The sequence below is a fragment of the Apodemus sylvaticus genome, chromosome 15 (genome assembly GCF_947179515.1).
Source record: "Apodemus sylvaticus chromosome 15, mApoSyl1.1, whole genome shotgun sequence".
Classification (NCBI taxonomy): domain Eukaryota; kingdom Metazoa; phylum Chordata; class Mammalia; order Rodentia; family Muridae; genus Apodemus; species Apodemus sylvaticus.
In genome coordinates, this window is record NC_067486.1 from 35,430,238 (window position 1) to 35,446,067 (window position 15,830).

Here is a 15,830-nt window from a genome sequence, read left to right on the forward strand (position 1 = left end):
AGAACTCAAGAAGTTAGACTCCAGAAAACCGAACAACCCTATTAAAAAATGGGGTACAGAGTTAAACAAAGAATTCTCACCTGAAGAACTTCGGATGGCGGAGAAGCATCTTAAAAAATGCTCCACTTCATTAGTCATTAGGGAAATGCAAATCAAAACAACCCTAAGATTTCATCTTACACCAGTCAGAATGGCTAAGATTAAAAATTCAGGAGACAGCAGGTGTTGGAGAGGATGCGGAGAAAGAGGAACACTCCTCCACTGCTGGTGGGGTTGCAAATTGGTACAACCACTCTGGAAAGCAGTCTGGCGGTTCCTCCGAAAACTGGGCACCTCACTTCCAGAAGATCCTGCTATACCACTCCTGGGCATATACCCAGAGGATTCCCCACCATGTAATAAGGATACATGCTCTACTATGTTCATAGCAGCCCTATTTATAATTGCCAGATGCTGGAAAGAACCCAGGTATCCCTCAACAGAAGAGTGGATACAAAAAATGTGGTATATCTACACAATGGAGTACTATTCAGCCATTAGAAACAATGAATTCATGAAATTCTTAGGCAAATGGATGGAGCTAGAGAACATCATACTAAGTGAGGTAACCCAGACTCAAAAGGTGAATCATGGTATGCACTCACTAATAAGTGGTTATTAACCTAGAAAACTGGAATACCCAAAACATAATCCACACATCAAATGAGATACAAGAAGAAAGCAGGAGTGGTCCCTGGTTCTGGAAAGACTCAATGAAACAGTATTTGGCAAAACCAGAACGGGGAACTGGGAAGGGGTGGGAGGGAGGACAGGGGAAGAGAAGGGGGCTTACGGGACTTTCGGGGAGTGGGGGGGGGGCTAGAAAAGGGGAAATCATTTGAAATGTAAATAAATTATATCAAATAAAAAAAATAATTATTCTTATTTTATTCTTATTTTTTAATTCTGTAAGAAATACAACAGATCAGTTCAGCAAAAGCTCATAATTGCCGGATGAAAAAGTCCTGCTGGTGCCCCTCTGCAAGGACTCTCAAAATAGAGTCATAATACACAACACGTTACACTTAAAAGCACTAAATGTCATATGTATAATTACTTTACCTGCTTTAAACTCTGAAAAACTATTTATACTATGTTTTGGAGGAACTTATTCTTTAAAATAACTGTTTTGTGGCCACATGTACATCTTAAAATCTGTCTATTTCATGGTTACAACATACTGACTTCAATAACTTTACTGATGAATGCCATCAACTTCATAAACTGTATTACAGTACATTCATATCTATTGAGCAAAGACAATGAGTCTGTTACTAGTCCATATAGTTACATGCTTAATTATAATTTTCCACTAAAGAATCTATATGGAATGTACAGTTTCATCAGTGAAACAATTCATTTCTCAAGCTTAAAAATAAAGGTCTGGAGTTTTTCCAAACATTAACTAAAATGGAGTGTTCCTTGTAAATCTGAAGACCACACAGGACCATCTTAGAATATTTTGTGTGTGTGTCAAATAGTGACAATTTTTGTGTTAATTATTGGGGAAGGCATCCCAAATATCTACACTGAAATAAAAGCCAAAACTGAAAAGAAACAAAAATACCGGTATTTGTATCCACATAATTTTTCTTTTAGTTTTGTTTAGGCAATCCAAAAATGGATCAACTTCTAGCCATTTTCTCTAATGCGTTAAAATTTTTATGGTGCATAGAAAAGTTAATCTGCTCCAGTTCTCAAAATCCTTAGGCCAGTTTGTATTGTATAATGCATAATTGTAAAAATATGCAGCAATGCATTTTGATGATTTGGATGCACGTGTGAACAAGCATTTTTGAGAATTCATGGCTGACTGAAAGATATTTGACAATTTTATTCTTCAGTCCTCTGCTGGGGACTCAAGAGGTCAAGTCACAAGCATCCTGGGTATTAAAAAGCAGGTAGTTTGCCTGTGCAGTTTCTGAAGTACTGTTTTCTATTTGGGGTCTCAAATCTCTCTACAAGTAAGGAATTATTCATTCAAACTAAATGTTTGTATTCCTTGATTGAGCATCAGAGTCAGAGAAGGGGGAAATTTATTTGGGTCAAAATGAAGTTTGAAAACATTACTTCATGTGGACACAAACAACCTTAGCAAGCCAGAATAGACATTTTGCAGGCACAATAACTTTGCAAACAGCAAGTCTCTGCTGGAGTTCATCTCAGTTGTATAAACTTGCAAATGTGTCCAAATCAGCTTAGTTCCCACTTGTTCCTTTCAGACAAATAGACTAGAAAACTTAATAAACAAAATCTCCTTTTAGCACTTAATTTGTTTTATTTGGATTGGAATTTGATAATAGGTTTGGAAAGAATACTTGGAAATTGTGTGGACAGGCTATATCAGGTTGTAGTTGCCAAATGCATTTAACATTGTTCTATTTTATTTAAAGTGTTCATCTTTCGATCATCTATTGTGAGTTAACAAATAAAAGCCCTGTTGCTTAAGGATATGACTATCTTTTAAATAAGATTCTGGCACCACAGTGGCATGGAGTTAAGGTTGTTCAAGAAGACAATTTTACAATTATCAAAAGTTTTAACATCCTCTATAGTTAGAAGCCTACTAACTTTTCCCTTCTGTGTGTTTAAGAGTAGTTAGGACTTCTATTTGTGAGTAGGCTGGATACATCTGAGCTGATTTCCAAAATCTGATTTCCAAATGTTCAGGCAGCCTTCATAGATTTCCTGTTATGGAAGGTTTGGGTTTTTACCTCCCTAAAGGAAGACTCAACTATGCCATTCTCAAGAGGCCTTTACTCTCTGCTGCAGTTAGAGTCTGATGTGCTTGGAGTATGACTGTTTGGCTTACATAGAAGCCATATGGGCCAGACATCCACAAGCCGCGTGCTAAGACTATCTCTAATTATTTTTAATTTGTGCCTTCTTCCATATATATGATAAATAATAAAATACATATGAAATACATACCTTTATGTTTTCTACCATATTTAAAATGAAAAAAAAGGAGAATGCACAATAAAAATTCATGATTCCTAGAACAATGAAGAATTAAACAACAGCTCACTCATATGTACAAGGTTTATCATGACCATTATCAGACCTTCCACACCGAATCTCTCACTTTCAAGAATATATTTAAGTGTGAATGAAGTTATGGCAGGCCCGGTCCTGAACTTTTGTAAATGAATGTGTGCATGTGTTTATGTGTGTGTTCCAGTCAGTGACAATTACAGTGGACAGTTTGTTAGGTGTGATAAAACACTCCCGAAACAGATTGTCTACAATACCATGGAATCATTTTATCCTTTTTAAAAATGTCCTCACTTTGAAAATGAAGAAAAAAAATCATCTAAGATTGGAACCAAATTGCTGATCTGGGGCCTCTAGTGTGCTAAACAGGGTTGGATTGCTCCAGATACATGTGTTAGGTTGTGATTTAGTGTCTCCCCATCATCAGCAATATAATCCAACTAAAATCCAGGAGCCTAACCATCAGAGACATAGGATCCTCAAAGGTTGTAAGTGTAGATGTACCTACACTTTAAATAGTGTGTGTGGTTGAAACCATATATTACTTAGCTTTTACAGGCTTTTTAAGAAGTTGGCTATAAATTAAACATCAAAGACATTGTACCACAAAGTTTCTTCTGGTCTGATTGTTTGTAGTCCCTTAAATTCTTAGGTTGAAACCTAATCACCAGTGTGATGGTGTTAGGAGTTGGGGCCTTGGAAGGTGACTAGGTTCTGAGCATGGTGCTTACATGAATGGGATTAGTGCCTTGCCAAACCAGCTTACACAGCTTTCCTGACCTCATGCCATGTGTGGACACTGACTAAGAGGTCATCAAGAAGCCAGAAAATGTGCTCCAGAAAATGTGCTAGAATCTAAATCAACCTGCGCCTTGATCAGCCAGGCTTTCCAGTCTACAGAACTATATGAAGTAAATTTCTATTAATTAAGTAAATTAAAAGTTTATGTTATAAAGCATTGGTCCAGATGATATCAAACTCTCTAATCATGAAGAGAAAGGAAGAAATTGTGAAAGAAAAAGTCTATTAGTTACACTCTCAAATATCTTTTGAGCTCTCTCACAGAGATATTCAGTTGTTTAGAAGAATTGATGAATTGATACTAAGTCATAAATAGATTTAAGAAGTTAGCTGGATAGTGGTGGCTCATGCCTTTAATCCCAGCACTTAGGAGGCAGAGGCAGGTGGATTTCTGAGTTTGAGACCAGCCTGGTCTACAGAGTGAGTTCCAGGACAGCCAGGACAATACAGAAAAACCCTGTCTTGAAAAACCAAAAATAAATAAATAAATAAATAAATAAATAAATAAATAATAAAAAAATAAAAATAAAAAAGTTCTAGTTTGCTGTTGTATAGAAGGCTCAGTACAGACTGGTAATGTACAGTATATTCTAAAAAGCTAGAAGGAAAGACTTTGAATGCTTTCATCTTAAGAAGTGATAAATATTTGAATGTTCTCATATGCTTAACATAGTTTGTTAGTACTGTGAGTCACTTATTTGTTCCAATAGACCTCTCAGCTTATTTTTCCTCATTATACAATGCATTCACATAGTACAATATCACATTATCCAATAAGCATATATATTTTTGCTTGTATGTATAAGAGAACAAATATGATAATATTAAAAAGTTGTAAATCGAAAATCAGTTTGTTACTCATTTCTGAAAAGATGTGGCATGACTTGAGACATAGGGTCACAAAAAATGCACCAAGATGGATCACTTGATAATGGTGAGAGGAACACAGATGCGAGTTATTGTGAGGTTTCCATGGTGAAGTCAAAACAGAGTAGACAGGTATTTCATTGGCTGCCTTAGTTTCTATATACTTTGAGGGAACAGGATTGGCTTTCGCTTAGCTGACTCAGAGACTATGACAAAAAGGGATTACTTGCTTGAGTACAAGAGTAGACAGAATGTATTTCTCTTTTCTTAGCTAGTTCTTTGCTTCCTGTAATTCACTAGTTCCAGAAAAGACAGTATTTTTGTTTTATGTTCTCCATAGAAAAGTTCAGGAAGCCAAAGCATGAAGAATATATGCAGTAATGTTTAGAATTCATAAAATGTTTTACAGAAATATATACTTCCTCAGTCTAGAAAAAAGAGGAATTTATAAAAGTAAATTCCTCTTATTTCTAGATTGAGGAACTATTTGCACACAAAAGAAATGACTGATCATAGAAATTTTCTATGACAAACTAACACAACTCTAAATGTAGACAGATTACTTTTTTCATTATAAAATGCTTTCTGGTTCTACCTTCTAATCTATAGTCACAGTTTTAATCAAAGCTTAATTTATCTAAGACCAGTATATATGTTCCCTAATTTCTAACTGTAATATAGCCTAATAAATGTAAATTTTTCTATTTGTTTGACGCTTGAGGCTAGGAACCAACAACACAAGAAGATAAATCTCCCCTCAATAATGTTTTCTATCCATAATCTTTAAAGTGGAAATTATCTGAAACTCTTTCTTCTACTCAAAGTGTGCTTTAATTATACCTCTCAATTCCTCAGCTAATTGAGACATCAGGTCCTTTTTTTAGAAGCTTCATGCAGTGTCCCAGCTGCATCCAGAGTTGAACCATCTGTTCTATGCTAGAATGTCATAGCTCCACCCATCACATTGAATCACATTGAATCACATCGTGATTCAAAACAGAAGAATGATCTTCACAGGCGTTAAAACAATACAGGCAGAGAAAGAAAACTCAATGTCATTAGCCTGATTCAGATCAGAATTGTGTTCTCAGTTTATCTGACCTCAATTTCCAGTGATTTTGTTCTTTCTCTCCCCATCATTTCCCTATGTCATTAGCAACTAACAACTTTCCACCTCAGTCTCTGGGAAACCACTAGTTTAAAAATAAGTTTGTGTGCACTCAAAAGTTCTGTCAGATATGGTCTAATTGTTCCTAAGATTTCATGTTGCCTCCTTAATTTTTTATCATGACTTCATACTGGTAGACACCAGTTCATTAAACAAATTTCTTCATTAAAATAAATAAACCAGGGAATTGTCTAGAGCAGCCCAGTATCAGTTATGGAATTGGTCTCTTCCAGTTCCAACAAAGACATTTTTTTAAAAATATTATCACTAGTAAATTATAATGTTGCCTATTTTAGAATTAAACATTTGGTTATCTTCAAAGCTAAATTGTATGTTCTGGACATTCAAAAGTATTTAGAAACTTAAAGGAATAAGGAGTTTCTCAAACTATTTTTGGCAGTATATGAGGAAAAGTTCTATTTTCTGCATGTGGATTATTTTTAGACTCTCTGCATGCATTTGCTAATTTTAGGATCAGACAAATACTTAGAACATAAAGCACATATTTTCAGATATAAACTAGTAAATATTGCATTTCAAACTTAAAGAGCTAATTATCTATTTAGGAAGTTGAGTATGTTATGTTTCAAGTGCAATAGATTTTTTAAAATGAATATATTTATATATCCAGACAAATATACATATGGATGTCCTACAAATTTATTTTATGTTTAAAAGAAAATGTAGCCAAATGTTCAAACAACGGTGTGCCTCCTATGCAAAGTGAAGCAGAGACCGAAAACTCATCAGGCCTACACTCCAATCATTCTCACAGCCTTGAGTCACAAACCATGATCTCTTAGAAGAGACTTGCTGGACCTGAAGTGGCAGTCACAGCGAGTTCTCATGGCCCTGCAGTAGACCTAAAGAAAAAATAAAATAACAGAAGTTATTGTCCTAAACTATGCTAATATTATATACATGTCTAAGTATGATAAAACACTGGATCCAACACTTTACAAGCGAGAAGTTCTACTGCCCACAGCTTTATCTGTGCTGTCTTGCATCATATCTTATATTGACAGTTTCTTTTTTTTATTATTTTTTTAATCGATATAATTTTTATTTACATTTCAAATTATTTCCCCTTTCCTGGCTCCCCACTCCCAGAAACTCCCAAAAAACCCTCTTCCCTCCCCCTTTCCCCCATCCATCCCTTCCCACCTCCCTGTTCTGGTGTTGCCCTACACTGATGCACTGAGCCTTTCCAGAACCAGGGGCCATTTCTCCGTTCTTCTTGGACATCATTTGATATGTGGATTATGTTTTGGGTATTCCAAGTTTCTAAGCTAATATCTGCTTATCAGTGAGTGCATACCATGATTGATATTTTGAGACTTGGTTACCTCACTTAGTATGATGTTCTCCAGCTCCAACCACTTGTCTAAGAATTTCATGAATTCATTGTTTCTAATGGCTGAATAGTACTCCATTGTGTATAAATACCACATTTTTTGTATCCATTCCTCCATTGAGGGATATCTGGGTTCTTTCCAGCTTCTGGCTATTATAAATAGGGTTGCTATGAACATAGTGGAGCATATATCCTTAGTACATGCTGAGGAATCCACTGGGTATATGCCCAGGAGTGGTATAACAGGGTCCTCCGGAAGTGATGTGCCCAGCTTTCTGAGGAACCGCCAGACTGATTTCCAAAGTGGTTGTATAAATTTGCAGCCCTACCAACAGTGGAGGAGTGTTCCTCTTTCTCCACATCCTTGCCAACACCTGCTGTCTCCTGAGTTTTTAATCTTAGCCATTCTGACTGGTGTGAGGTGAAATCTCAGGGTTATTTTGATTTGCATTTCCCTAATGACTAATGACATTGAACATTTTTTAAGATGCTTCTCAGCCATCTGAAGTTCTTTGCTTAATTAACTTCAAGGGCTCTTTGTGTTTTAGATGCAGCCTTTTGCAAACATCAAATTTTCATATGAAGAGTTTTACGTAGAAACCTTACATTTACCCCATAGATTTCCCAAGCTCATCGTTCATAGTAAAATGCTTAAGATTCCATTCAGACATCAGAAAGTTTTCAGTAATGAAAAATTCATATTTATATATGAATTTGAACACTAATTGGGAAATGGCAAATAACATTTCCACTTCATGAAACTAAATAATATACATTTCTAAATCAATAGGTCTCACCCCTCCTAATCCTGGAGCCCTTTATATAGTTCTTCATATTTTGATAATCCCAAACCATACAAGTATTTTTTTGCTACATCATAATTATTATTATGCTACTGTTATGAATCATGTAAATATCTGAAATGCAGGATATCTGATATGTGATCTCCACAAAGGGATCGTGACTTGAAGGTTAAGAACCATACCTAATTCTCCTGCTTTTCTCTTTTCTCTTGCTCTATGCAGACTTTAAAATGTGACTATAAACTATGACTGTGGTTTCCAGACTATATAACTCTTCTGAAATCTTTAAAATTCAATAGTTGACACATCTGAATGTTCAAGAAATTTAGAATTCAGACACCCAAGTTTTGATTCCACTCTGATGGGTACCATTTATGTTCAGGTTTATTATATTTTACAATGTTTATTCTTAACTTTACTGATTTAGTTGAGAAAATGGCTATTTTTTAACTAGGAATGTCAAATGATATATTTTTTTCTCTTCTAAATATATTTTAATTATACATTTGGTTTGAGTTTTGTTATTTTTAACATAGAGTGCTGAAAAATATTTATCCTTTGAAAGAACTGCACAAAAAATATGTCTCTATCCTATCAAAAGGTATGTAATCAGCATGACTAGATTTGAGCAAGACTGTAATATGACTGCCTTGAAGATGGAATACTTACAATCTAGTCAAAAGTCATAGTGATAAGAAAAAGAAACGATACATCAATCAGATGTATTGGCTCCTTAGCTGCCCTCAAGCACTACGAACGTGGGAATGAAGATAGTAAGTTTGAGGATAGCAGGGAATAAATTCTGTAAATTAACTTTGCTCATGATTTCACTTCTCATGGTTTCAGTAGCCTGACATTAACTGTGCTTTGAAATATTAATGGAAATTCCAGGAATAAACAATTCATAAGTGTTAAATCATTCATGGTTCGGAGTAGTGTGACGGAATGCCTTGATATCCCTCTCTGGCCCACCTGGGATTCAAATCATTTCTTTGTACATCATCTTTTCACCCTTTTATACCCCCAGTTTGTTAGTTATATAGTCAAGTGGACTCAGTGTTCATAATATCTAATGCATTATTTTGCCTGCTTTATAAATTAAAGCGCTTCATATGCTTACATGTAAAGCAAAAAGTGCCGGGTGTAGTTTAGATGTCAACTGAGGAGGGCAGTTATGACAGTGAGCATGAATGCTAAATGAGGAACGCAGATTTGTCATTAAAACTTTATGTGAATAAGGAGAAATGATCAGGAGAGCAGTAGTTGTTGCCTTAAAGAAAGAGTTAAATTATAATGGAATAACTTGTCTCACTGTGGACTACATTTGTGAAATGGTTTTAAACACAAGAGTGTTTCAATGTCATCTGTTTAAAACTACAGATGTCTAAGCTTTTTTGCTTGGAATTTATTATTCCATATCAATTAGGAATTACTTTGCAGTTAAAATTCTGAGATTTTGAAGAATCAGATTGTGAATATTCCACTTGATTTGTACACAGACAGCTCCTTAGAATGCTCAGAAGTGGAAGTTCTGGAAAACATTGAGAACAAACTAATATGGGGACAATGATAAACTTAGACCTAAAGCTAGAACTAAATTAAAAGAAAATATGTCAACCTTCAGAATATGGTGATGATGGCATGCCAGGAAAAGAGAAAATAAATTATAACTCTAGCACTATAAATGGGGTACACCAAAAAATAGTAATGTGTGTGACCAAAAGGGATAATTCCATAGAATGACATGTTTCTGGGAAGTCGAGGTGGCGTGGGGGGATAGAGAACACATAGAAAAGACATATTATGCCAAGTAAACCCCAGGGGTGTTTCTGGGCTTAATAGAAATGTTCATATCTGATAAGAAAAAGTTCTTAAGTGGGCATTGTAATGAATGGTAAAGAAAAATAATGGACTAAAGATTTAAAAGGCATGTCTGGCTCACAAGAAAAAATATCTTTCAATATTGTACAATATTTTCCCATAGAGATAATTTTTTAAAGTCTTGGCTCACATGGACAAGAAATACTGAGTCCTTTTTGTCATTACTTTAACTTACACAAACTCCTGACCACAGAGATACCTTGGAGGTTCATTAAAAATTCCCGAACTCAGAAAGGGGAAGGTCCCAATAAAAACAAACACAACAAACCAGATCCTTTGGGAGTTGAATTTTGAAGTTTTGACTTCCTGATTTTAAGCAAGGGCTGTTTTGGTTACAGAATAACAGTACATGTGGCATGAAAAGCATCATGGTTCAAATAACGGGCCTTCTCCCTGTTTGTCTTCACACTTGGCGTGCACCAGTGTTCACCTTCAGTCTCCTACAAGTCACATGCAAAGCATGCTTGATCTCTTATACAATTGTTTCACACAGGAAGATTTTCCCCTCAGGCAGACTCTTTGGAACAACCAAATTATAACTCATTTTTCTGTTATTTCTGTACAGGGAGCTGATGACATATGTTACATTAACCATAAATTCACTGTCTAATCTCCTGCAAATGATAAAAGCATCTTTTAGAAAGAGTTCTTTTCCACTTTTAGGCTAGGGTTCAGTTATCAACTATTGTGAGTTTTATCTGCCTAAATTCAACATTGCATGTTGTTGACTCAAAAGCACCTTTTTGTTTAGACTAGACCTGAAGGAAAACCATCCAGAGAATCAGTCAACCTCAAATTCCCATAAAGTTGTGTCTCCTCAGAGCACAGATTGAAAAACACTTTGATATAAGATTTCGTAAGCCACATGCTATCAGAAAATAAAGGGAGAAAATATCTCTCCAGGTACCTGTCATAACCGCAACACCTATTATTTTCATGGCTAATGAACTAAAAGAACCATGCTCATATCCACTGTAGCACAACTTAAGAATTTATTACTACTCACTAACATGTAAATCTAGTACTTCTTCATGGAAGACAGTTATGTGATGGATGGAGCTGGCCATCTGTACCAACCTTACTACATTTTGCTTGTGCTTTTTTATATATAAAAAAAGAAAAGAGGTGAATACAACCAATATCAATTAGTTAAATTTATTATTGGTGTACTGTCTTCCTACTGTTTTGTTTTCTAAAGGCCTCACATTCTAGTATTAGTAAAATAAATAAATCCCAGCGGCAGCATGTTCTATGTATCATGCTATCCACCCTAATAGTCTGCATTCTGAATAAAAGACTCGCAATGGCCTTTATATTTGAATATGTTTGAATCAGCTCAATGGCTGGGCTACTTCCTAACCTCCACGTGGCTAATCCACCTCCCTCTGATAATTCCAAGTTATCACTTACTACAGTCTGCATTCCACCATGGCGGCCATCTTGGGCCACAGTCTCCACGCTCCTAGATGGCACTCATGCCACCCTGTCCTGCCCCTTCTCAGGACTGGAATTTCTCCTCTCCTTCTTTTTGTCCCCGCATGGTGTGGTGGAGCTATTTCTCCTTTCCCTTTGGTCCCCAGCCTGGGAATCCTAAAAGTCCCTCCTCTGTTTGCCCTGCCCAGCCATTGGCTGCTGCCAAATTTATCTACCAATCAGAACCAACTTGGGACAGGCTCCCTCAGTGTCTTATGTGAAGATGTGTGGACTCTCAATCAATCAATTTTGGGGACCCAAATTAACATAAGATTACAAGCAGCAGTAGGCCTAACCGAGTAGAGTTGTTTCAAATAATAACAAAGCTAGAATCTCACATTACCTTCTTTGCAAATAACAGTGAAACAGTTTCATATATCAATATGTCTTGTACAGTAATGAAAACTTAGCTTCACTTTTTTCAAAATTTTTCTGTACTTCTTGGTATTTCTTTTCTTCAAAATACTGTATACTAATAGTTGTCTCCATAAAAGCTTCTTAGTATCCAATCTCTTCTTTTAATAAACAAATAGTTTCATTATCTTTTTTACAATATGTTTTAAAACACACTTGAAATCATATGCAAAATTCTGAATGCATTCCTTAGTAACGACTACTTTGCCTACTCAACATTTTTGTAAGGAGAACACATACTAGAGATAGAATTTTGGGTTAATACTTGTGAAGCAAGTACTCTACCACTGGCTTTATCCTCACTTTCCAATATTTTGTCAGTTTTATTTCAGTTTGTTTTAATATGAAATTTGACACTCACCTTCATTCTTTTAAATGCCAATTTGAAAACAGGAATAAGATTAGTTAAACTAATTATGTAATATAGATTGCATCAGTATATTACTTATACCAAAGAATGAATGACTTTCAGAACTTGAAAATTAGCAATTAAAACCACTCACCATTCTTACCTGAAAACAAGTGCAATATAATTTAAATCACTTTGCCATTAATATTATAAATTGTTATACAGCACATGAAGTTTGGACTAATGTGTGAACTAAAAATGCTCTAAGGAAATTTTTAAAACCTTTGTTATAAAATATATGGTTCATAGCATTTCCCTTTCTGCATAATTTTATAATATCTAACCATTATTTACAAGAAGAGAAAAAACAATTTATGTTAATTATTTATTAATACTAAATTATTGATGAGCATCGCCTAAGAGTAAAGAGCTTTCAGCTGGGGAACTGGGCTGACCTGGGCTGCAAGGCAGCCAGCAGAAGGGCCGAGTATTTAGAAAGCTGAAGAAATGACTTAACAGGGGTCTAAAAGCAGCAATCAGAAAAGCTTCATTTAACATAGGGATGGCACAAGCTTCAAGCAATTGCCTCGACTTAAGTAAGTGTGGGATTACAAAAGGCTATTTATTCCAGTCCAAAGAGGCCCTGCAGCTTGTTCAAAAACCTTTGAAGAAATCCAACAGTTACAAAGCCTTGCTCACTTCAGAAGCAGTAAAACTTGGACAGACCCCCAAAACTGCCTACAAATGCTTTCATTACACAAAGTTAATACAATACCTCTCACAAATTTTCCTGGGCCTGGATTATTTTCTCTCTCTACTATTTACAAGGAGCAGTTCTAAGCCTGGTTATGTTCCAAAACGGTCTTGACACATATTTTGATCGTTATGAACTATAATGTAGTTTCATGATGATATGGAATTAGATGTAAAGCTTCTTTTGCTTAAATGAAAAGGGTTTCAACATCAGCCTCTTTGGAATGCTCTGCAAGCAGATATTTAAAAAGTCATCGTATTAAAAAAATTTGCTTCAGCAAGGAAACTAGAGAACTTCCCCTATTATTTGTATAAGAATTAACTGTGGTTCCAAGGACACTGAAGGGTATAATTTTTATTAGTGGATGGATTATGAATTCATTTTTGTATAAGAGTAAGTAAAGAGAAAAATAATCTTCAGATATTCAATATAGCTGTTACTAACTTCTGCCATAAATATTGAATTGTTTGTCAATTATAATGAATATAATATGTTTTGCTTGAAATCAACTTTAGAGTAGCAAAAGTAGGAGAAGGGGCCAATTTGACAACTAAAGCAGAATCTTGAATAGATAAAGAGTAGGCCTGAAAGAGAAATGACTTTAATTGGTGTAAAAATAAAAAGATCACCATTTCCTGCTGAGAAAATAAAAAACAAGAAAATAGATTTATGCTTTCATCTTGAAAATAAAATCTATATTTTTCCTAGGCATTAAAATAATAATAATAATAATAATAATAATAATACTATATGAGAAAACTATATTATCTTCATTTCCACGTCACGTGGGTTAACAATACATTCATTAGAGCAAATGTTAACATTGGGATTTATTATAGCAATAGTTAATATTGTAATCATCACACATAAACGGTGGAAACAGATTCCAATGGCTGCTAACTGAAGTGGGAAAATGATAACCACTGAATGAAAGCTTTAATTTTAGGAAAGAGATAAACATGGGAGGTACTTATAGATAGGAAAAGCTTGAATGGAAAATTAGCTGTGAGGATTGTCATACAATGTCCACAAAAACATTTAATAAAGAAACAATAAGGAACCCAGTGGTTTCACTTTTGTGGAAAGACAAAACCATTCTCTTCAAATAGTTTTTGATTCTGTAAGACTTGTTAAGAATTTATTACTTCTTTTTATCATTTGTTAGTATAATTGCAATGGTTCAAACATCTGATACAACTAGAACAACCAGGTTATAATGACAACAAAGGCCTTACACTGCTCACTCTTAGATGAGGTTAGGAAATATTATTTCGAGAAGTCAGGAGCAAATAAAATCAATCAAGAATTTATTTATGTTTGATTCAAATGATGCACAGACATAATCAAAAATGGGTGAGGGCAAGTTTCCTTTTTGAAGTTAAGTGAACTAATAAATAAGAAAGAAAAGAAAATACTACCATTTTCGTAGGCCTGGGAAAGGTTGATATCATAAAAAATTAAACATTGCTAAAAAGAATTAAAAATCGCTTCTTTGCTAATTAGAAGATTCCAGTGTTTAAAACATTCTATGCTTTTTGTTTGGTGTTTATAACACAGAGTCTTTATATTCCAGTATGACGGATTTCCATTGCCCCCAGGAAAGCATTTTGAGTGTCTATTGAACTAAGACTTGAAATACAAACATGGATGGATAGAATGTATTTTTCTTTTCAAGAAAGGATTCTAAGTAGGAAATTACTTGAAATATATTTCATCTTATTTTAGAAATGAAGATGCCTGCATAGATGGGTTTCTATTTCCATTTTGTGATTTGAATAACATATGTAGAATCAACATTAAATAAGATATCTCAAAACATCCTCCATGTGCATTACATAGCAATCATTGTATTTATTATTAAATAAGTTTTAGAAAATTAAAATTTAGCCAGGCAGAGGTGGCATATGCCTTTAATCCCAGCACGTGGGAGGCAGAGGTAGGTGGATTTCTGAGTTCTAGGCCAGCCTGATTCTACAGAGTGAGTTCCAGGACAGCCAGGGCTACACAGAGAAACCCTGTCTCAAACAACAACAACAAAAAAGCCAACAAAAAACAAAACAAAAAAATTAAAATTTAAAAGTAGAAGATCATTGTTTCAATATGTATTTTTGCTCATGAAATTTTTGTTAGTCAAGATATACTATAATGTGTTATATATCCTACCTAATGTATAATATACTAAATATTACCATTACCTATGGATGTCATGGGACTCCTTGCACATAATGGATTCCAGTCCATTTCCAGAGTTGCACATGAAAATGTTATCAATGAGCTGAAGAATCTGGCATTAATAACTTTGCAACATTATAACAAATAGGTAGTTCTGATGTTTAGTTCCATGTTTTAATACATCAAACATATTTCACTGCTTACATTATGGTAGCGGATTGAAAACATCTGCTCACTTGCCACTAGTCCAGCCGCAGCAGAAAATTTCAGCTCATTTTCCATAGGCTTTTGTGCATCAGGGCTGCAATCCAGCTGCTGGAGCAGCACAAGAGGCCAGGTTAATACTCCAGAGCCCTGCAAGTGGAAATAGAAAGTCTTTTTGCCAGGGATTGGAACAAAGGTAGACTCCCCAAGCTGGTGGCCTTCACGCTATGTTCTTACTTCCTACCCACTCACTCTTTCCTCCCTTCTTCTATCTACAGCTCCATCACCAGTCATGACAATTAAGAAAGATCGGACTTCCAGAAACAGTATCTCTTTATCTTGGCAAGAACCGGAACATCCAAATGGAATTATCCTGGACTATGAGGTCAAATACTATGAAAAGGTGGGGGAAAGATGTAACAGGGTTGTGTTGGGTAGCGGAAAGCCTTATCATTTCATGAGCTATGCTCTTGCAAATAACTTGCTTATGAGTGGTAGAGATCTGTTTATAAACCGGTCATGTGACCTCTCTGATGTCTCAGTAGAAGAAATTTAGC

The 15,830-nt window shown here is 35.1% G+C and overlaps 1 protein-coding gene across 1 annotated transcript in view; it reads left to right on the top strand.

Annotated features, from left to right (window-relative positions):
* Epha3 (EPH receptor A3) overlaps positions 1 to 15,830 on the top strand; it is a 315,074-nt gene that overhangs the window by 228,794 nt on the left and 70,450 nt on the right. The window contains exon 6 of the mRNA XM_052158911.1: positions 15,552 to 15,676. Coding sequence (XP_052014871.1) covers positions 15,552 to 15,676 — 125 coding nt within the window. The remainder of the gene's footprint in view (positions 1 to 15,551; positions 15,677 to 15,830) is intronic.